The sequence below is a fragment of the Bombus pyrosoma genome, linkage group LG13 (assembly GCF_014825855.1).
Source record: "Bombus pyrosoma isolate SC7728 linkage group LG13, ASM1482585v1, whole genome shotgun sequence".
Classification (NCBI taxonomy): domain Eukaryota; kingdom Metazoa; phylum Arthropoda; class Insecta; order Hymenoptera; family Apidae; genus Bombus; species Bombus pyrosoma.
In genome coordinates, this window is record NC_057782.1 from 7,429,359 (window position 1) to 7,452,294 (window position 22,936).

The following is a 22,936-nucleotide window of genomic DNA, read 5'->3' on the forward strand; positions in this document are numbered from 1 at the left end:
ACAATTGTTGTAATGCATTGCTGTAGTTTTATTACGTTTGGCCATGCGTACCATAAGTGTGAGTTCGCTCTCGACAAATGTTTCTCTCTGACCTCACGCTTCGCTCGCTAAAAATAATAAAAAGTATATCTTAATAATAACAATAATTTTCATTTATAAAATAACACTACCCTATGTACATGTCTGGCGTCCATCAATGTGTTCAGGTGACTCAACAAAACGTTCTACAATTAGCAATGACAAATAAAGCTCGCAATTATCATTGATCGAACGGTGCTCATCTTATTTTTCTTGCTGTTCTTTTTTTTTTTCTTTCAATTATCGAGAGACCGAACAATCGATGATAATTTACAAATCAGGTTTCAACCACGTCGACGTTTGGTAATTAAAATTATATACTGGTAATAAAAAATAACTTCCATTAAAGAAAACGCTTTAAAATGTAATCGAATGAAAACAAAAACTAAAACACATTGGAGAAAATTGGTAAAACGAAATGGAAGTAATTACGAAGAATAAAATAAAATCTTTTGTGACCGAGAAATAAAAGTTAAAATAGTGATCGAAGCTGTTGGATTCGAAACGTTTGCGTCGTTGAGCGCTTTCAAAAGCCTATCTTTTCCTCATTTTCCTTTTGTTGTTATGTTTGGCACCGTTGACTTAACTCGTACCCCTTTTCCAGCAACAAGAGAATGCGTTTCGACTTCGAAGTAATTACGAATCATTATTCCGACAAAAGTTTATCACAATAATAAAATTCTTAGTGCGCGTCCTACAAGTTAGTGTACAAGTTAGTCATCTCTCGATTGCAAATTCCAAAAATACAATATTCGTATTCTCTTCCTATTTCCGTGAATTTTTTCAAGAAAGGTACACTAATGAATTGCACATATTTTTCGTTCAATTTCCGTCGTATGAAAATTAATTACACGCATCGTTGAGATCTTCCTGTTAAAGCTACCAAGCGACTTTTCAATGATCTGGGAAAATATGCTATTAAAATTCGCAGCGTGTACACTTCGTGTTTCTAATCGTCCCACAAGCGAGGTCCAATTGAAAAAAAATTCGCTTCCAATGGGTTGGCAACAGACATCCGATACATTGGAAAAAATTTATTATTCATTGTGGCGTGAAAGTGATGATTTTAAAGTGGAAAAACAATAGAGAACAAGACGAGTTTCCCGAGTGATTTTTAGAGATTTTTCAATGGACCCCGCTTTTGCTTTCTGCTTCTGTTCAAATGGGATCTCTCGATCAGGCAAACAACTATTGCTAAAACCCCCTTAAATTGTTATTCAACGATTCATCTATGCTACAATGTATTTACAGCATGGCAGTGATTACACACTCTATATTTCCTTGCCGTACAATACACGTGCTACGAAAACTTTTGCAACGTTAAAACAGCTTAATTCTTCATGGACCAGTGAATTTTAAGTAATATTCTCGTATGATTCAGACGAAGTATTATCGACGCGGATAAACGTAAACGTACTCGTCAGCATAAGTAAGACTACACAACATATTTCTCGTTCGGAAAGACAAATTTCTTTGAACGAATCACAAAATCCATCTGTTACGTTTACGTGTCTCCACCGTGTCAAGTTAATCGAATTCTATTTTTAATAAGGACGAGCATAACAAATGCCCGGAAATTCACCTGAATTGACATCTTATTTAAATAGCAAATTTGGTCGTATGTAGATCTAAAAAATTCGATAATTTTTCATCTGACAGGAATCGCAGAAGGCGCTGATAAGTTAAACGACAAAGTAAAGAAGTTTCGCGATGAAAGAAAAGTCAGTGAGTGATCCTTCAGGTGAAATTCAAGCGGTCTTCGTGCGAATACGAATAGTTTTCTTCCTAAATTGTCTTTCTGTTTTCTTGTTGATTTCTGTTTTCTCATGCGCGTAGAAAAATAAGGGAAACGTATCGCCATTTAATACAGAGACAATAATGAGCGCCGTGTAACTGCGAAATGTATGTGTAATTTTTTTTTTTGCGGTTAGTAGTTACGCTCGGTTACATTTCTCATACGACATTAGTATGATTATTAATTAATCTAGGACATATTCACTACTCAAATAGATACTTTATAATATAATTACTCTTTATAGTCTATCAAAATATTCATCACAGTGCTACGGACACAAGATTGTGTTCTGTTTATACGTGTAAATAATGATTCTTCTTCTTCGAGCAGGAAAAGTCGTGTAATCCAGCCACTCGTTGATTCGCAAACTACATCATTTCACACGAAAGTGCCTTCTTACATTTTTCTTTTTCTCTTTCTCCCCCTCCCCCTCTCTCTCTGTTTCTCTTTCTTTTTCTTTCTCTTGTTGCTTTTTTTTTTAATAAAATAAACGACGATGTCAACCGTCTTTCAATTTTCTTCTGAAAATATCAACGAATCGATAAATGGTATCTATTTAAATTACACTTTAAACGATTTCCTAGATCACATAGTTCTCTGTTTATCATTTGTACAATAGTATGAGGATTCCTTTAAATGTCAACGAGAGACCTGATTCTTGATATTTTCTATGCTCGTATCACTTATTTCTTCTTCCTTCTCTCTTTTTTTTTTACTTCTTTCTTTTTCTAACGTAAAGTGCTACACACATATGACAGTATCATCCCGTTTAAAAAATTCTTAATCGACTTTTACATATGACTTATATTTACAACAATAAATCAGAGAGATGGCCTAGCAAGGAGATCGTCTATCTTATAATTAAATCGACGAACTCGGGACAACTGGAAACCTTATTCGTTTCCGTCCGAAAAATATACGATGAGTATGAATGCGTTCTAACGCGAGAAATATGAAAGACAAAAATTCAAAGCGACAATCGTCGCCGAAAATCTGAGAACGCGTACAGCGTACAAATTCAATTCAACGAAAAACAATAATTCATTCAATTGAACTAAAAATTTCGATCCGCAAAGAAACTAAAACCGAAAGAAACCATCGTAAGCTGAAATTAACATACGCCTTCTTTTTCCGCGTTGAAGATAGCATTACCGACAATTTGAGAAGAAAGAAAATAAATTGCATCTATACAATAAGCAAAACAATTCTTACTAAAGCGGCTCGCAATATGCCCCTTAACATTCCTTTCTCCTTACCAATCTGGAACGCTACACTTAAGAAAGACAATCTTTTCTTCTGAAACTTCCTGCAAACATTTTTCTCCAAACTGTTACGTTGCCTTCTCATCTTCTTCGTGAAAATAATCTCAAAATATGAATGCCCTACTAAGGACCGCCAATATACCTTTTCTTTTTGCGAAGCATGGTCTTACTTTACTACAAAAATCTTTCTCTATCTGGACATTTTCTTCTTCTTTTTTATAACCTTCTTTCCTCCTCTTGAAAAGGCCATATTCGCAAAGATTTTCTATCAACTCCTTTCCATGATAATTCTTCGGTAATGTGAAACATTTCTCAGGCATCATTTCGAGAAGATCTGTTTGGAATTCTAAAAAGAAAATTTGATCTCTGCTAAATCTCTGCGTGAAGGGGACTAGGCGAGCGGAGTGACTGACAGCAACCCCATGGAAAGAGCCACGTGGCTCAGCACCTTGGCGAAAATTTCGGGTTGGTAGGACCATGGATGTAGCTTCGTAGTTCCTTTGGTGGCTCTGACCCAAAATCCGACGCCGTGTCAACGTCGGACTTGCGACAAATGATCATACGAATGTCCGTATGCAGATAAATCCGGCCAGACTTACCGGACATAAATCTGAAATGAAATATTTGACTTTAACGTGGCAGTAGAGCGATCTCTGGATGCATGCGAGTGTTTAGTTGCATATTGATAGATGGAGAGTCAGTGAAAATTCAGTTAGTTATAGAGGAGAGCGATAGAAAAGCGTGAAATAGCGAAAATCTTTATAGAAAAAAAGGATCGTTTAAAAAGAGAAAAATCAACAATCGTGGCTTCCAGTAGTCTCTTGTATTATAATTAAACAATTGATAATATTAGTGAATTGACAAACTACAAATTGTTGGCTACTTATTTCTTTAGAATATTAAAATTTCAAAATTGTTAAAATTTACTATTTTAATATTCTACAATTTTACATGAAGTTTCGTTAATACTAATTTAATTAATGTTAACAGTTTTACAGTTTAATTAATATTAATAAAATTCCGCAAAAAGATTCAGATGTTAAATATTAATTATTTATTATTTATAAAGAAATTCGCACGAGGAAGCCTCGATTATTGTTAGGAAGACTGGGCATGAAATCTTTAAAACTTTAATTAACGAGGAGAGGGATCATCCCTCGACCATAGATAATTAAAATTTCAATGTTTACAAAACGGAGAAAATTCGTCGTCCTAACAGAAACTGAGATGTACGCACCTAAGATGTACGAGGTAGCGTAGTGTTTTGTCCCGCAGTGTTCTCTGACGTAAAAAAGTATGAGATCGTGGTGGCATATCAGAAAGATCGTATAGTACTACGAACATCTTAACGACCGTACCCAAAGGATTGAGAAGCGTTACTTGAATAGTACCGCTTCTTGGTACTTGGTAGCCCTTTTTGCCTAAATTAATGTGTGCCTATGCAAAAGTAACAGGAGTTTGTTTCATCAATGTCACGTTATATTTCTAAATATATCGTTCAAACACAACAACGATAACAACAAAATTCCTTTTAATCTAAAAAAAAAAACAGAGAAAAAGATGAAAAATTGCCAATTCGTAATAGTCTATTTATATAGCAATAGTAAAAAAAAGAAAAAAGAACAGAAAAAAGTAGAACAAATAACAAAACTCAAATGAAATAAAAAAAATACAGTAAAGAATACAAGATGTACGTACGAGATAGGGCGTAGAAACTTTATCATTGTCACCGAGCGTATAGAAGAACACAGTGACTGGAAGCTTTCGATGTTTCGGACAGAACGAACCGCTTGCACCTAATTCCGCCGTGAAACCGTGAACGGTGGACACAGGTTCGAGTCTACCATTTAAAGCTGATTCCTCGAAGCTGCCTAGAAGAGCATGACTCTGCGGTCTACTGCGAGAAGTCGAACGTCTTTTTGGTGTCTCCTCTCCTTCCCCGAGATTCTCAGTCTCTCTGTCTGTCTCTTCCAAAGACACTGCACCTGGACTTGGTGGAGTGTTCAACTCGAACAGAGCACTGAAACATAAAGCTCGTTTCAACCAAAGGAATCTTTCCACCGATATATTCTTGTACCGTATATAGAGTTGGCTGACGAGGAAAATATCGAATTTAAGATGTGATTTGTCGTATTTTTCACCTGTTTCTTCGATTCGTACCTTCTTTTTGAGGAGACGGTATTCAGACTACTATCGTAATCGAAACAACAGCTGCCTCTTCTCAATGGAGCTGGACTGGATGTCAATGGTAAACCGGTTCTACTATGGAACACCATCGAAGCTGCGTTTTCCAAGGATCGCCGGAATCTTTCTTGTTCGATGGCGGTCGGTACCACTTTATCCACTGTTTCGTCCTCCTCCGTGGTGGCGTTGTCTTTACTAAGACTATTATAATTTCGATTCTTCTTCCCGATACTCGGAACAGAATCTTTGCTAAGCTTCGACACAGTTTCATCTTCCTCCTCCTCCTCGTGCTCGGTTATGCTATCTTCGTCGTTTGTACTATGCAGTCTATTTTGCCATTTGGACGTCTCGACTTCGTCGTAGTCGCAGCTATCCTTCTTGTAATTTGTACTATAGATACGTGAGTTTTGATGTGCGCCATTTGTACTAAGCTCTGAAGGATCGGGGCTCGCGTCACGCTTCTCCGTTTCTTCGGTAATGTTCGGGAAATTTATCCTTCTTTTCGCTTTGCTATCCCTGAAGTTCTTTGGATCGTGTAGGCTTGGTTGGACGTTGTTGTACATGAACGAACGTTGACCGATCTGTTGGATCGCATCGTGCGGATTATCCTCTGTCGAAGTTAATTTCTTCTCGTGCTCCTTCTTGAAAAGCTGTCGGAACCGATTAAATCTCTTGTTGAACGCCATTGGCAGAGACTTTTCATCCTCCATTGGCAGTTTTTGTTCCTGATACTTCTCGTTGGCCACGTTATTTCGAATGCTTTCCATTTCGTTTGTGGCCATTGCCAACGCGGACCTCGATTTGGTCCCACAAAGAACCTCCAACTGGTTCCCTCGGTCTTTGCTGGTTCGCAAAATTGCTCCCAATAATATGTCTGCTTTGTTCGACACGTTCTGCAGACAGTCCACGGTGTCATTCTTCCTCTTCTCGGAATTATTACATTTGATCGCCTGTAGATTCTCGTTCGAGTCATCGCCATCCAGCTTCTCGCGTTTCTGGGGATTATAAATGTTCTTATTGCCATAGATCTCAACGAAATTGGTCTTCTCTAAAGTTTGTTGGTCGTTTTTCCTACATAACTTGTGATTGCAACTTTCGCAGGACTTGGCACGATTCATCAAATTATTTGTCGAGCATTCGTTACTCTCCACATTCCCGCACTTCGTTACCAGCTTAGTCGATCCATCTTCTACTGCTTTCTCCGGCTTCTCTCGTCTCTTTACCGTCCTGACACTTGTCCTCTTACGTTCAGACGGTGTCCTAGCTCTTAAAACAGCCAGAACTTCGTCAAATTCTTGCTGACTCAACTCTAGATTGCAATTTTTAAATCTCACTTCGTTTCCGTGTTGCTCCTGACTCTTCAAATTCGTAGCTTTCACTTTATTCTCTATGTAGCTGATGTTTGGCGTGACTCCGAGAACTCGTCCAGGAACCTTGGTGAACCAATCCAAGAAGCCTCCTTCCTCTTTTGTTCTGTCTTTATCGTCAGGAAACGACAGTTTGGATATTAATTGACTCAAATCCTTTCTGGATCTCCCTTTGTTATTGACGCCCCTGTCCGAGTCCGTGTCCAAAGCTTCTCGTCCAGACGACACCGCTACAGAATTCGACAACTTGTACGACGACTTGACGCAGGTTTGATGCACCATGCAAGTGGAGTTGACGAAATCCTGCTTTAAACGATTATTCGTCGATGGACCTGGATTTGATTCGTGGAAAGGACTGGGTTGCCTAAAGGGATTGATCACGAGACTCGAATCCTTGCTGACTGGCGCTTTGTAGATTCTCTCAGAGTCGTTGAAATAAGTTTCCTTGTTTCCGCGCCAGCTATGAAAAGCGCACTTGCCATTTGCGTTACTATTATTCCAAGACTCAACAAAAGACCACGGCAGCGACGAATTGAACGGTATCAGATTCTCAAATATCCCATTCTTCTCCGACTTTATTTCTCGTTCTCTCTGCTTCTTCTCTAAATTGCATTGTTTATCTTTAGAATTCGACAACGATTTTGCGTCAGGATCGTCGATCGTTCGTTTGTACCGTTTCTCAGTGTTCCCATCTCGCCCGTCGATGCTCAGCTGCGTCTTAAAACACCGTTCCAGATTATCTGAGTTTAGGTTCTTCCTATTCCTGATGCTGTTCTCCTCGAATTTACAGTTCTGGCCTTGCACAAATTTAATACCGCGATTGATCGAGATCTCGGTGGAACATTTCGGGTAGCTTGAGCTCTGACTGTCCTTCTTCGATTCTTGCGTTACAGCTTCCTGTACCGAGGGAAGAGGCATCGGTTGAACCGTAACGCAGGAATTTGCGTCTATTGGACCACACGGAAGAGATCGACGTCGCTTTCTCTCGCGGTTCTGTCGTGAAATCGCTGGTGATGGCGGTGGAACGTCCTCTTCGTCGCAGGGACAATGATGTTTGCCGGGCTTGTTGCAAGGCGTTTGCAGTCTGTCGTCCACCAGAGCTGTTCCAATAAAACATACTTGTTTCACGACATATTCTAGCTTCAGTATCGTAATGGACGTATTTCGAGCATCATCTTCGCTAATTTACTAACAATTTGAAAAAGCAAAAAGGGAGGACCATATATTGCTAATTTAGTAACAATTTAAAGACGCAAAGAAAGAGAAGAAACTTATGCTTTGTAATATAATTAACCCTTTCGTAACTAGGGACAAGATATCTCGGTAACGTCATTACGAGATATCTTAGGGTCGCAATGACGATATCGAGTCAGCGATATATGTATACATGTACGTATTCATGGTCGCGAAGCATTTAAGAAGAAAGAATCGAGAAACGACACGAGGTTTACCCACTTATTTAATATAAAAAAAAATGAGAAGATGATAGTTCAGTGTATGACCAAATGTACATAAACTGAGACACTCGGAAGGTGATACTCGAACGTCGAAATATTACGCTGATCGATTCCAATTCCCCTCATTACCAGGCAAGACAAGGGCTTCGGGATTTTGCGCAGCGCTCGGAACCGGGATAGCCTTGGTAGGTGTCAAAGCCCTCGCTACACCCTCCTCGTCTTTCTCTTTGATCGGATGCAACGGACAGGTGAGAATCGGCACCTCTTCCATCCTCGGCAGTGCCCACACGGTGACCTAAAATTTACACGAGAAATCCTCTTCAGCTCCATTAAATGCAGTCGCGGTACTTGGAACGAGATTGGGTAGCCGGTGACTCATCTGCTGGTTAAAAGTAGGCATTCGTTAGTGTCCTCGAACCACCAGAATAGAACCGTGGAAGGTACTCTGAGTACGTGGACGAGAGAACCACCATGCGAATTACATGGACAGTTCGAGGAACATTGACCTCGCCTTTATCGTGAGTCAAACGCATCATTTCGAGCGTTCCCAGCGAGCTATTGCTTGCCAGGGAATCCTTGGATCGATTAAGCGCATCTATCTTCATCCAACGAGCTTTCGCCCGTAATATGTTTCAACGCGAATATAAAAGAGACAATGATTTTCATGAAACGTGTAATGTGAGAATAAAGGAACGTCGAACGTGAGAAGGATATGTTAATCGATATCACAGACAGTTCAACTTTTCGTTTCCCAATTGATGACAATGTTCCTGGATTAATGGTATAAGCGGACGATTTAAAACGACGCTGATAAATGATAAGAATCGGTTCTTTTACTTTTATAGAATTTCCATCTCCCTGGCCAGCTAAGGGGAACGTGTGCTCCACGGGAGATTCCCGGAACTTTCTCAGATTTTCTTCATTATATGGCACCACCCTCGTCACGATGTAACTGGGATCGACGCCGTTGCTCCTGGACCACCATGCAGCGACTTGACTGAAGTGAAGTCGTGAACGGACTGCCTGATATAAACCGTAGAAGTTCATCGTCTCTGGGCTCCTGAACATTGTTATTCGTTCGATTTGTTAGTGACAAAAAAAGATATTTATAGAAAATTAATGAGCATACGAGTCATACATCCACGTTCAAAAGTCTTAGTAAAAAAAAGTCTTTGATAAAATCATTAATACGTCTATCGTATAAAGTATCAAGTTAAATGAATTACATTTAATTGCATTCAGTTGAGCCAATTATTTCAACCATTGAATGCCATTGATCTTCATGGTACAATATCTCTTATACTAAGATAACTATACACTTTGTAGAAAATATAATTATACATAGATTATAATTTTTATAAACATATATTTATATAAACATATTAAATTTTCGTTGCAACGTGTTTTTCTCTTATGAAAATACGATCAATTTCGCTAACGAATCGAGGGAAAATTTGTTTGTCAAGAGGGATTAGTTACGTATGCTATTATCGTTGAAATAAATACTCTAGAGCAACTGATTGGCACACTTACTTGCTGGGAACGACGCAAACACACCAATACTCCAGCAGCATCTCCGACGCTTGTTGCCATGGTGAGATTGATAAGGACGGCACAGTGCAGATCGGGTTCTTGCACGTAGATTTGGCCAAACCGCACGGACAGTTGCTGCACAACACCACCTCGATGGACAGGAACGAACCAATTGCAATACGATCGGCGATCTCTCGAACCAGTACAAGATATCGATCGCACTGCACAGATTATATGAAAAAAGAAAGGCAAATGAGAAAACCATTGTCTATAGAAATTTTAATTACTACGTTTTCAATAGAAGAGGAAACGATTTAACGACGTCATTCTGTTATCGAAACAAAGGGTACAGTGGCGAGCACATAAATAGGGGACACGTTCATTTTACAAACATGGTTTAATTCGGTCTGCAATTATTATTCGAAATAAAAATTTTAAACAACGTTTCAGGCTATAGGAAATGTATTCTACTATAAAAGTAAGTAGAAATACAACTGATTTCTAATTATTACTGCAAGTAAACGTTCAACGATCATTCTGTATTTATATTCACTGTATTTTCTGTATTTATATTACATTCTGTATTTTTAAATCCTGTGTTGTAATAAAGAATGAGAACAGAATGCCTCATAATACAATTAAGATTACTAGTAGTTGGTGTTGTTTCCTTATTTATACGCTCGCCACTGTACGTTCTTGGAGAAACGGTTTAGATATCGTGGAAAAGATTACGAGAACAATTTTCTTACCAAGTAATTATCTTCTTCGCACACGTGGTCATTAGGCACCGACTGCATAGGCGCTGCACAATGTGGGCCCTCTTTGTAGCCACGTGGAGGGCCCTGAATCCTCCCTTCGCACACCAGGACTCCAAGGGCTCGGAACACGCTAAGAATGCCACCCCGACCGCCAACCCCATTTGGGCTGGGAATGCCTCCTGTCACCGCACCTAGGCAGTGCATACCTGCAACGAAAACGAAAATTTATCATTAGCAACGAAATTTATTCGATATTAGTTTTGTATCAATTATCAAACAAAAAAATAAAATTAAATTTCTTCATCGATCAGGTTTCTTTAATAAGAAATCGAGAAAAAAGATTTTTAAAAGGCGTTTAAAAAATATTTGAAGCAACAGGGATGCGCGATTGGCAAATCGTAAAAGCGTTCGACGATTGGAATAATGGTTTTCCAGAGGAAACAGCAGCGCGAACACGAACCTGTGCGCATTCTCCTTCTCTGGAAGCAATTTCCAACGCACTGCAATAGGATCGTCGACATTTTCGAGAGCTGCTCTCGAGGGAATGAAAACTGGAACGATTCGTGCACGACCTCCGCTATCGTTAATCTTAAACGCGCTACCGCCACGGACCATCCTTCGAACTAGGCTCAGGTAATTTTTTCGCGATGTTCTTATCGGAGACACGAACTTTACTGTCCAAACTGGCCGCGTTTAGAGCGAGAACTGACGCGAGTCACCATTGTCTTTTTGTTTCTTTGCGAATCACCACGAATACAACAGTTTACGTTCATTCCGTTCTTCTGTACTCCATTGATCCATTGTTTAATCCCACTATGGTCTTTCAATTTTTTATGTCCCTATCTCATTTCTCTTTTAATCGAGCACTTTTAACGTTTCAATATCAACAACGCTTCCTTCTTATCTTCTTTAAACCTAAAGAATTCTCCAGCGATGCGACTCAGTCGGAGATGATCCAGGGAGAATGCAAAAGGTTTAACCTACCGAACAATCGTCTGACAAACGATGTGAGACATTGTGACCGTCTCTTATTGATTTCACTGTTCTGTTAATCGTCATTTTTTTTTAAATATTTCCACCTCGCAAATAACGACGTCCTAAAAGAGCTGTAGACTCGAGAAACTTTCACCAATTTCAAATAACCCGAATCAACATCTCATCGAAGCTTACTATCCAAATGTGTACACATAAAATCATTTAACGCGCTTGAATTTACAAAACTAAAGTGCTAATTGCTATCAAATTTTATTCTACGGCATTCTGCAATAATAAGAAGTTTCCTTCGATCTGCTTCTCCTCCAGATCAACAAGTTTCCTATAGGAAAAGCCACTAATCGCTGGAGCGTGCGAAAACAAGGCATGTAAACGCATAGAAGCATAGAAAATTGCGCTTGTAGGGCATCGAGATATCGGCTGCACAGATATGATGGTCAGGCTTTCGTACGGTTTTTCTCGTTTCTTTTTGCCCGACATCCGATCCGAGATTTCGTCGTCCGTCTTCTGCCGGTCATTATGTAAAGGTGAATACGCAGGAGGGCGATGGGCATTATTTATAACTTTGCCCGCCGCCATATGCGGCGAAAGCGACCAACCGGATTGGCTTCCTCGCCACTTTCCTCCGAGCGTTTCAGCATTCGAGCGAACGAACACAGAATACTCTACGGTGTACGCTATTCATCGGTGGAAAATAGGAAAATTTCTCGGAAAATGTAACTCACTTTTCACTGAAATTCGATAAATCATGTGGAAGATACTCGAGAACGAGCTTACGGTTTGACGAGAGAAATATCTCATCCAGAAACGTTCTATGCTTCGCACTATGAAACTATGTTTGGAGTAGTTGTTCCTTGTTATTCGTCCAGGCAAAATATTGCATATTTCGCCACTCTTTTTTAATTCCACGAGGCTTTGTAACATTCGAGTAATTAATTACGAGCGCCATTCTTAATTGTAATTAATTACAAGTTGAACTTCTATTTCGAAGACAGAGCGACAACGTTAGAAGATTCCTGCTAATCCGCTGAATTCTACTTTTCAACGATCGTATCGCTATTTCTTTCGCTTGGACTCTGCGATTATACAAAATACGAAGAAATTGGAGTATTTTAAGATTAAACGTGGAACGTAGGAAAGGCGGAAAATATTCGTAAAATATAGAAAATCTTATCCATCCATCCATCAAAGAGAAACTCAACAAAGTGGAACAAACGTCCATTTCATTTTCTCAGAACGTAACGCGATTGACAAGGAAAGCAAAGGAATGATTCGATCGATAAGATCATATTGTATATACATGGAAAAATCAAAACGACGAAACGACGGTAGAAAAATCAATAAGATCGCAAGAAAAACGTCGCTGTCGCTACGGAAATTTCACCGACGATAACTTCAACTACCGCGACGATTTCCCCGCCGTAATCACGCGGATCTGTCGCGGACATATGTAGTTTGAGTAGCAAATGAAACGATTACGTCCGTGCACTGAGACTAGACTCGCGATTAGGCGACGCGAAAAATTGCCGAGAGCCACAGAGTAGGAGCTGGCGCGACTCGCGCTCGCACGATGAAGAATTTGAATTAAGAACTGCGCGGCACTGCCTCCTCACACTTGTCTTTCACGTGTGTCGAGGGTCTGTGTACAAGGGAGAGCTTGTGGGGCTCCACGAGGGTGATCGTACTCGGGTGTCATGCGCAAAAAGTTCGTAACCCTTGGCGAAATCCTTCGAGAGACGCTATCCAGGATTAAGAGGCAACCTGCGCTATCGAGATACTCTTTATTTTATAAAGAAAAAACGATCCAACTGATTTGCGACCTAATCGATATCGATTGAACAACATTCCCTTTACGAGTCAAGGATTAGTCCTTGATTACCGTATACTGATCGCTTGGAACGATCGAGTATTTTTAAGCTCGAGTCGCGTCAGAGTCTTGGAATAATCTAGTCGCTAGAAAAAGTTGCTTTATACCGCTTCTAATCGCATCGTCCGATAATACGTTGCTGGAATCTTGTTAGCACCCGGCACCGTACTCGTATAATTAGTCGCTCTAAATTCTGGAAAGTAAGTTGACCAGAAGATGGCTGGCGAACGGTGTTTTTAATCGGCCCTGCCAGACGCAGCTTCTTAAACGGCAGAATGATGGAACGAATATGAAGCTGAGCTAAAGCCGAGGATCGATCAGGGACGAAAAGCGGACGTCGAAAATTCGCTACCTTCCCAAGGGTAATACATCAAGTTACTTTGAAAAGAACAAAAGCAGATCTTTCATCGGTGATAAGTATCAAACAGTGAAAAAAGTAATAAAAAATTACCGTTATCCGACACGAAAGTTCAGCATATTAGGTTGCTGTTCTAAGCTCGCAGAGATACATTCATGAAAAACTTGCAATTTTGATTGGAAGTCCCCGGAATGATCAAAGGACGAAAGAAAATCTTTCGCCGATGATAAGCACAAAAGAAATAAAAAAGATAATAAAAAGGTTTTATTACAGGATACAGAAGATCCAAGTGCTCGTTTCCTGTTCCAAGCTCCGACGCTTTACGATGTACACGTGGGGATTAGCCATTTCCACGAGAGATCCAAAGTAATGGAATCACAAAAGAAGATCTTTCATCGATGATACATAATCAAATGCTAAAAAATAATAAAAAACTACTGTTACCTAAAGTTCAGGGAATATTAGATTCCTGTTCTACGTTCGGTTCTTTGAGGTGCATTCTTTCTTTTTTGTTAAAATTACAAATTTATAATCCCGATCAGAGATCCAGAATGATGAAGGAACGAAAGAAAATTTGTCATCGATGATACGCATCAACGAAAATGAAAAGGACGATAAAAAGGATCTTTGATAGGATACAAAAGATCAAAGTACTCGTTTCCTCTTCCAAGGTTCGATGCTTCACGAAGCACGCGTGAAAGATTAGCAATTTCGATTCAGGAGCCAAAGTGGCCGAAGAATGGAAGCAGATCTATCGTCGATGATACACATGGCAAAATGAAAAAAGTGGCAAAAGATTACTATTGCAGGATACCTAAAAGCGTGCAAAGTACTTGGCTCCTCTTCCAAGTCTATAGCTTTGAGAAGCACGCTTGAAAAACTTACAATTTCGACTCGAGACCCAAAGTGATCCTGAGCGAAACTTTGATCGCGGGATCAAAGCAGCGGAGGGCAAGGGTTTTGGCTTGGTCATTGGTCGAGGGCAAGCCGTTCGTTCGAACGTCGAAGAAGACCTTCGCCAAAGCAGCGAGGAAGGGATTGGCGTTACGGAATAAAAGGCTCAGGTCGTGCGAGCTACGAAGCATGTATTATAGTTAGCGACACGGGAGGCTGAGGGAAAGGGCGATGCGCTTCTGGTGCAGCACGGTGTGAATGCACTGGCTGGTCCAGCTGAGAAAACACCGGCTTGTTGGCGCCAGTATTATCCAGCGCGTAGTAAACAAGCTGCTCAGAATTATTCGGCCAAACTTATACTTTCGCGACTCGCTTCGTACTTTCTCGTCGCCGAATATAACCAACGAGATCCGCTCTTAATTACCTCGACCTTCGCGCGTTTCCAATAAACATCGTCCGATCCTGGGAATTCGTCGGAGAATAGGTCGTTTAGGAAACAATGGAAAAAAAGGGAGAAAGTCGAGGAGGAAGCGCACAAGAGCGAACCTTTTGGAAACACAATAGCAACCAGGTTGCAAAATCCTTACGTGTAATCAGAACTTTGAGAGTTGTGCGAGATTTGCAGCTGTGTTGTGGAAGATTTTACGCTCGCTGAGCATCCAACTGGGACCAAAGTTTCCAGTATTTTTCACTCTTTCTACTAGGAATTCTAATAGGAAAATTCATTAACTCGATAACCAGGGACTGTGTGAGACGGTGGACTGGCAAACAAGCAGCGATTATTAGTAACTAAACGACTATCAATTATCACCACCCGTATGGCAGTTAACATAGGCAGAACTCGAGAAGCTTCGTACGTAGCAAAGCACAGATATCGCATTCTTAAACGCACGATGTACAAATACAAGCAACGAGCCATAGAATTTATCGAGAAAAGAAATTAAAAAACAAAGATTATACGACCGGTGTTTTGGCGTAAAAGGTAAGAACGTAAAAATGTGCACGACTCGTACGTGAAATAAGCGGAAAGAACTGGTTCGTCATCGCTGTTGGTTTATTGCATGTATCGCATTTCGATATGCATTTTATCGTCGATGAACTGTCATTCATTTGTCGACGCTTTATGATCCGATAAAGACGCGTTCGTTTTTTTTAGAAAGTCAAGTTTGGCTCAATGAACACTACAAAGCACATCGTGCTTTATGCTCGATCGAATTCGCTGGCAGAGACCAGGCGAAGTATATGCGAAGTGCGTATTAACTTTTACATGTACCGGACAACGAACCGTGAAATTTATGGTTGAAACGCGTGCGCAAACGCATTAACAGAATTACACCCAGGGCTGCCTACTAATTATATTAACGAAGACGATTATCTTTTATATTAATTTGGCGGATATCAAATTCTCCCTTTGACGCGCAGATTCCCTTTCTATCAGAATCGAAACGAGATCTTACAATTGTTTCGATGATACAAGTGCACACTCTGTATGGGTTCAATTTTTTATTAGTTGGACAAATAGGACGGTTGTTTTGATTGAAATTTTGTAAGTAAATTTAACAAATTATCGATCATCCGATTGTTCTATTTGTCGAACAATTATAGAATTGTGGAGTGAAGTCTATAACTTGTAACTTGCCGACTCGTTAATATTATCGATCGGTAAATTATTTCACGAGGAGATTTCGATTTTCTGATACTAAAAATTCAGCAAATCTCGGGGACAGAGAAACGATTGTTCTCCAAATCGTTCATTCCAAATTTTTCGCAATTCTACGATCATCAAGAGGTTAAACGTTGCAGAAATACTGTTCAACTCCGACAAAGTAGAGAGAGCACACGGTGGAAAATAAATCGAGTCTACGTTGTTGCCGAAATAATTGGTTACAATCAGCGACATCCGGCTAGCCAGGGAGCAAATAAAATGCGAAATTACAGGTTCCCGGCTATGATAATCCATCGTAATGCGTGACAGTAAAATTTGTTACGTCTGCGACGTCATTACGCCTTATTGCTGGTGAGCTCGTGCTCTCGTCAGCGGCGTCGAATTAGAAAGCGTGCTTCTATAGACGAAATCGGTAGTAGCGTGTGCATCGTTATCGTTTCATTAACAAAATATCAGCGTTCTTTTATCTCTTAGGGGCAATAAATGTCTCGCGATTCAACGAACGTTCAGCGTGTGCTGGAAACGAATGCAAAGGAAAAGCCGAGGAATTAGCAGCCGGCAACGAGCATTAAAAATGCAAAAGATTCGCGCCAGCTAGCTCGCTATTTTATTTCCCGTTTCCAAACTACCAACTGAAACGCAGCAAATGACACAAAGGCGAGCCGTATGCTCGCGTTTCCCTTTCATTTATGCACCGCGAGCCGGAAGAAGCTTTTCGCGAAATCTACCGGCAGGCGAAAAAGATTTTTGCGAATCTAGCCGGACAAGTAATTAGAATCGAGGAAAAGAAACCTACTTTCCACCGCTTCCTTACTCCTTTCTAACTCCTTTAATCGTATCGTATCGCGCTATATTTGTTTTTTTTATCTCTGCAAACTTCTTTCTCAGCGACCTTGCACTGTATTTTTATCGGTGGCATTTCTCAGCGTCCTTGCTTCATTTCATTTAACTTATTAAGCGAGTTGAATATCCTGTTTCATGCAAAGATAATCGCACGCACAGTCGTATAAAGAAGCGAAAAAGGAAAAGAGAAGTAATAACAATACGAAGAAAAGAAAGTCGATAGAAAGAGGATGAATAAAAGCAACAAGATAAGTCGATTTAGCGCAAGCAAAGCTAAGCATCCGTTACCCAGTACTACGTTCAAAATCGAGGTTTTTAATGTATTTACATTTCATACGTAAAAAGGTCAATATGGTCAGTTTGTTGTTGTTATCGTCGTTGGAATTGCGTTCGGAATAATTGATTTTAAGGAAATATTCAGGAAAAAGTAAGCGAATAGATAAATTATAATCATGGAGGATAAATAACGATATCGAAATTAGTTCGATTTAACGTGCATCAGCTGTTTTGAAATGAAGAAAGACAATGTAACTTGAGCAAAGCGTGATAACTGAATCGACGAATCGTTTCGAACGAGGACAAAGGCGTTGCGAAAACCGCTGGAGAATCTCGCAACGCGAGTCCAAGGCGTAGCAATACGAGCTTATCACCGGCCAACCGGATGCATAATGCGCACGTAAAGCCACGTTTTCCTTCCCTAATCGCTCGTGTTTACACGCTCGATGAAGGAAATCATTGATGAGGACGAGGCCGTCTTCTGTTGCCACCGGTCCGTTACCAATTAGCTCGTTAACATGCCTCACAATACGCTAAGGCCGCGCCTCTGGACACGCACATCCCGACCAATAAACCATCTCTAAATCCGATTCCATCTAAGCTCTGGAAAACAACATTCCTCTACCTGTAGCAAGCCGAGAGAACTTTCTTAACCCTACTGCGCTATTTCCATTTACATTTTGCTCTATTTTCCAACCAATCGTATTCTTCTATGGTTGAAAAATGTCTTACGTTTGAAAATAAAGTGGAGGAATCGTTATCGGTCGGTATATTCTGTAGGATGAGATATAAAAAGGATATGAGTGGTAGGCATCGTTAAAAAGTAATAACGAAAAAACGATATACATAATGAATATGCGTTGCCACGCTACAAAGTATAAATAGACCAGGAATATTTAAATCTAGCAGTAGTTAGAATTTATCATAATATTTTTACGGTTGCAACTTCAACGACCAATAAACGAGAACTTCAACGAGCAATAAATCCAATTTTTTCGCTCTTGTCGATCTTATGCGAGCGCTGAGCATTTTGAAACGGAATTGTAGTCGAAGTTGTAGAAGCATGTATTACGATACCTTCCAACTACTACTACGAGATTTAAATATTCCTCATCTATTCGTACTTTGTACCGCAATAACGCACATTAGCATTACAATGTTACATTTCGTATATCATTATATCGTCCTAACTCTTTAACAATGCTTTCAATGACAAATGTTTACACGACGTTTTCCTTTTGTATACTAACGGAATATACTAACGATGTTTAACTTGATGCGTAAAGATCCGTTGAAACCGTTAAAAATTTGCCAACATGAAACTCAAGGTGACACGTAAAACGATCTTCTAATTATTTTGGACAATACAGGCAGTTAATGAAACGGCGAACAATAAAGTTCGATTCACACTCGGACAAATAGGTTTCTGAAGGATAGCGGATTTTGCGAGCGTTCAATTTCGGAGACACGTTCTCACACAAGTCGGAAACAGGAATATCATCGAGGTAGCAGGGAGCGACGATAAACAGGATATTCTCTTTTACGGTCGCAAGTATTTTCTCGGCTCACTCGAAGCGAATCCCGAACACGTATGTACCGTACAATCAGTCGCAAAGACTGAAAAGGCTAACGATTGCGGACCGCCTCGCCAGGCAATCCTATAAATCTTCCTACGTCACGCGTCGTCGAACTCTCCTCGTCGAGGTAGATTCGAGAGAACTGGAAACGATGATTTTCTTATTTCCATGCTGTATTCAGCCACCGGAAGATACCGCGTAGGAAGTCGGAGGTGTCTGCTGACCGCAAGGAAAAGGAACATTCAGCGAAATCGTAGCGGATTGCGTTTGAACCTCTTTTACCGTCAACAACTTTACCTTTATCAGCGAGAAATCAAATCCAAAATTGGTGCACAGAGGGAAGAAGCGGATCGATCATGATACACAACGAACCGAGCGAATCGTTGGCTAAAATAGAAAATCGTATGCAAAACCGGAAATGATTAAACCAAGGACAAACGAAACATCTCTGAAGTGGAATATTTATGCGTTGAACAATCCTCCACCCTTTCGTCGGACGGATAATTTCTCAGGCAAAACTCAGCTGTTTATCCAACAACGGATCACTGTCACCGTGACAAAACCTTTCTGTCCTCCCTTCGTCCTTCGAGAAAAGGGTCGTCGGCTGCTGCGTCTAGACGCGGCCCACTCACCCCTCTGATTTCGGAGGAATTACCAGCACGGAGGTTGAAGAACCCTGGCGGCATCGAAAAAAGCCAACCGGAGACAAAGAGCTGCTGATTACGCATGTGAAAATGGAGAGGAGTCGGTCTCCGATTAATCGGAAAGTCTCTGCAAGCAAATCTTCTGTATTATTTATATACTCCTCTTTTCAGATTTATCAGGGACCGATGTATAACGCTGTTTGTACTCTCGATTCAGAAAAAAGTTCAATCGCTATCGTTAAGATTAACGTATCGCTATACATGTAATGTACGTATCTGTTTTAGCGACTCGTTAAAAAATGCAATCCTTTATTGCAATCGCGTGTGAATTTATTTTTATAAGTCGCTCGTTGAACGTTTTTTATTTGGGAAACTCGATGAGAGAAAGCTCGTACAATCCAAAGATCAGTTTCTTTTTTAACCAATAGAGTAGAGAAAGATTTTGCAAGGGTTAATAAACCAAAAAGTAACATGATCGCGTAATAAATAACAGGCAAGGTCGATGGTAAAACAGTGGCAAATTTTGGCTCGCTATTTATCACGTATGCTTCGATTGTTCGTTATGCGAGTTACGGACTGAGAAGAATAAACTTGAAGATTGATCGTGCAACGAGAATAACGAGAACTGACCTCGTTCCTTAAATTCTGCTATTATTTTTACACGAGTTTGATACCCTCTTTGATTGGGCTCGTTCTCGATTCTACGTCTCTACGGAGCTACTTTTTATTCCCTACACGATTTCACGGTCATTACGCAAAGCTCGAAACCAGTTATCGCCTTTTCCCATTCGATAGTATAAATTACGAGCGCTACTTCGACCGCGTTCGTGCTTCTTCTTTTTACTCGACGATAAATTCCTGCTTCGCGAGAACTATTGTGCAATGCAGCCAATTTAGCAGATTCTTTCCCTTAACGATACTCCGCTGTTTATCGCGACGATATACAACACGCAAGGAGTCGGTCCGGTCTTTAAAAATTCGAAATCACGCGGTTCACGAGAAACGAATCGTGACGATAAGTATGTAAATGCAATAGAAATGTCTCGTTCACGCGTTAAAGAAGAACGTGATTCGTTTCTACGGTAATAAACAGAAATTTTTCCAACAATCGAAATGCGAAAGTAGAAAGACAAATATCTTCCATACTACTATTTTCTACATATTCGAACAGAAGAAACGTGTACTAAGTTTTTCTCGTTTTACGATGTTCTTATATTCTTACGCTCCTTTTCTTATTTCTACGTGCAAACTGTACGAATGCTTTTGTCACTCGCGGTATACATATTCCCCGTGAGGTTTCCCGAAGAACTTTCGAAGAACGAGAGAGAAAGGGCCAAGGAACATACGGAATTAATTCTACCTTTCAGCTTGACACAGTTGCGTAACAACGACGACGACGACAACAACGATGACCAACGACGAATTCGCTCCTTTTTCGTAGCCTTCGAAAGACAATGGGGACGGTTTTCGTTTTCTTCTTTTTTTGTTCACAATGAAACCGGGCAAAGTCGCTGGCAGTTTCGGCCGTTGCGAAAATGTAACCCCTTTCATGGGGAATAATGGAGAAACACGAACTGTCAACAAGGAGTCGTGCGTTTTCATTGATTGCCTGCCGGAGCAGGCGAACAGCACCGACCCTAAAAGACGTACTAACCGTTCAGGAAATCTCGAACCTGCTGCACCGGCCAGACTGCACCTTGTTTTCTTTCGTCACGTGCAGCAAAGAGATACAAGCCTATGGCTGCGGACGTGACACAACAACAAATTTAAAGGGACTACAAAAATCTCGAATGGTACGAGCCGTTTCGAACGCATCTGCCCATCCCTTCGATCCCTCTATGCCGGCAATTAAACTCGCAGCGTCGATTTTTGCACGAATTTTACTACCCACAACACCGTTCGTAACTATCTCAATGATACAACTTTTATATCCTGTGTGACTGGCTAGCACCGTAAAAGATAAAGTTTCTTTGTTGCTGTCGATACATATGTATGACGCATTATTGGAGCAACGAGCATTGTCTTGATCATATTTGGTATAGAAATTAATTCAGCATTTTTATGTAAATTTATCATTTGCTTATCGACGTTGCTGCAATCGCACCGAATCAATTTCTACGTCCGATACAATCGGTATCGATACGAGGCTTCTTCACTGTATCGGTAAAGTACGTGTCGATAACGTTGAGCATTTCTTATTGTAACTTTTATGGTAGCAACGAAGTAGCTTGTCGGTTTGTTGAATAAAAAATTGTAAAAGTTGTATCGAGGTATATTCTTTTTTCAAACTTGCACTGTCCTTCGAGAACAATTTCTCATCGTTTATATGTAGATTAAGATTGAGACTAGTCTACCAGCAAAGTCAATATATAAATGGTAAATTTAGGTAGAAATTACAGTCGTCGTCTGAAATTGTTTAAAAAAGTGGAGGAATAACAGTGAGCGATAGTGTTCTTCGAGCTTACCGAGAAGCTACTACGATGTCTCTTCTTATTTCGTTCGACGCCAAGGAGGATATTATGGTAATATCAAACGTTGAAAGCCGAGGAACTGGCTTCGGACATAGAACTCGGAGAAACAGATACTGCTCTTAGCATAATCTTCTTAATCTCGCAGCCGACCTCTTCTCCGAAGAAGTACGTGCAGCGAACCAAGTTGAAAAGGGCCATTCTTGCGCGTATCGCCAGCTCCGCTTTATCGAATATCGCGGTAAATTTAATTCCGTTCCATTTTCGGTCGTGACATGTACAGCCCGTGTAACTTAATTATACTAATTTGCTTCTTGTCGCTGCGCAAACAACGATACCTTTTCCTTGCTCGCCATAGAACGACGGACGTGACACGAAGGTAATTAAGCGGACGACAAAAATCGGGATTTTGCCGCTCGAAAGCACCGATTCGCTTGCTTTGATGGCATTTACGGTCTAACGACATCCACGACTGATCTTGCTTTTACGTTATGGCTACTTCCATCGATGAGACTTTAAACTTAAACAGCAATCAATGACCCGATCACATCGTACACTTGGAATCTATTTTTACGACCTCATTCAGATTAATTCACGTAGCTCGAGATCTCTTTATCTACTTGGCTATAGACTATGGGTATTTATACAAAGTCGTATTTTTATGAATATACATAATTAAAAAATGGCGTTTAGATATTTCCCATTTGTCTTACATTTGAAACAACCGTTCACCGGCTAGAGAAATGTTCCTTTTTTTTAAATAACTGATTAATCCGATATAACTGATATCAATTATCTAAATACTAATAATCAATAACAGTTGTCGTGATTATTTCAACACGATCAACAAATCAGAGAGTGATCGTTCGAGATAAGAAACTGTCCTTGCTCGGATAACGCGATTTACACCCTGCTG

The 22,936-nt window shown here is 40.2% G+C and overlaps 1 protein-coding gene across 3 annotated transcripts in view; it reads right to left on the reverse strand.

Annotated features, from left to right (window-relative positions):
- Nucleotides 1-4: 4 nt before the first annotated feature.
- The window catches only part of LOC122574114 (protein FAM214A), a 43,799-nt gene continuing 20,867 nt past the window's right edge, over nucleotides 5-22,936 (reverse strand). The window contains exons 1-9 of one of the 3 annotated variants that reach the window (XM_043741286.1): nucleotides 10,895-11,163; nucleotides 10,426-10,640; nucleotides 9,677-9,897; nucleotides 8,981-9,203; nucleotides 8,273-8,438; nucleotides 5,296-7,786; nucleotides 4,834-5,155; nucleotides 4,373-4,572; nucleotides 5-3,745 (exon numbers count right to left, since the gene is read on the reverse strand). In XM_043741286.1, the coding sequence (XP_043597221.1) occupies nucleotides 3,577-3,745; nucleotides 4,373-4,572; nucleotides 4,834-5,155; nucleotides 5,296-7,786; nucleotides 8,273-8,438; nucleotides 8,981-9,203; nucleotides 9,677-9,897; nucleotides 10,426-10,640; nucleotides 10,895-10,955 (4,068 nt within the window). In that variant the 5' untranslated portion in view covers nucleotides 10,956-11,163 and the 3' untranslated portion in view covers nucleotides 5-3,576. Of the gene's footprint in view, nucleotides 3,746-4,372; nucleotides 4,573-4,833; nucleotides 5,156-5,295; nucleotides 7,787-8,272; nucleotides 8,523-8,980; nucleotides 9,204-9,676; nucleotides 9,898-10,425; nucleotides 10,641-10,894; nucleotides 11,164-22,936 lie in introns of those variants that run through there. The other 2 variants (XM_043741287.1, XM_043741289.1) reach the window with 2 other exon arrangements.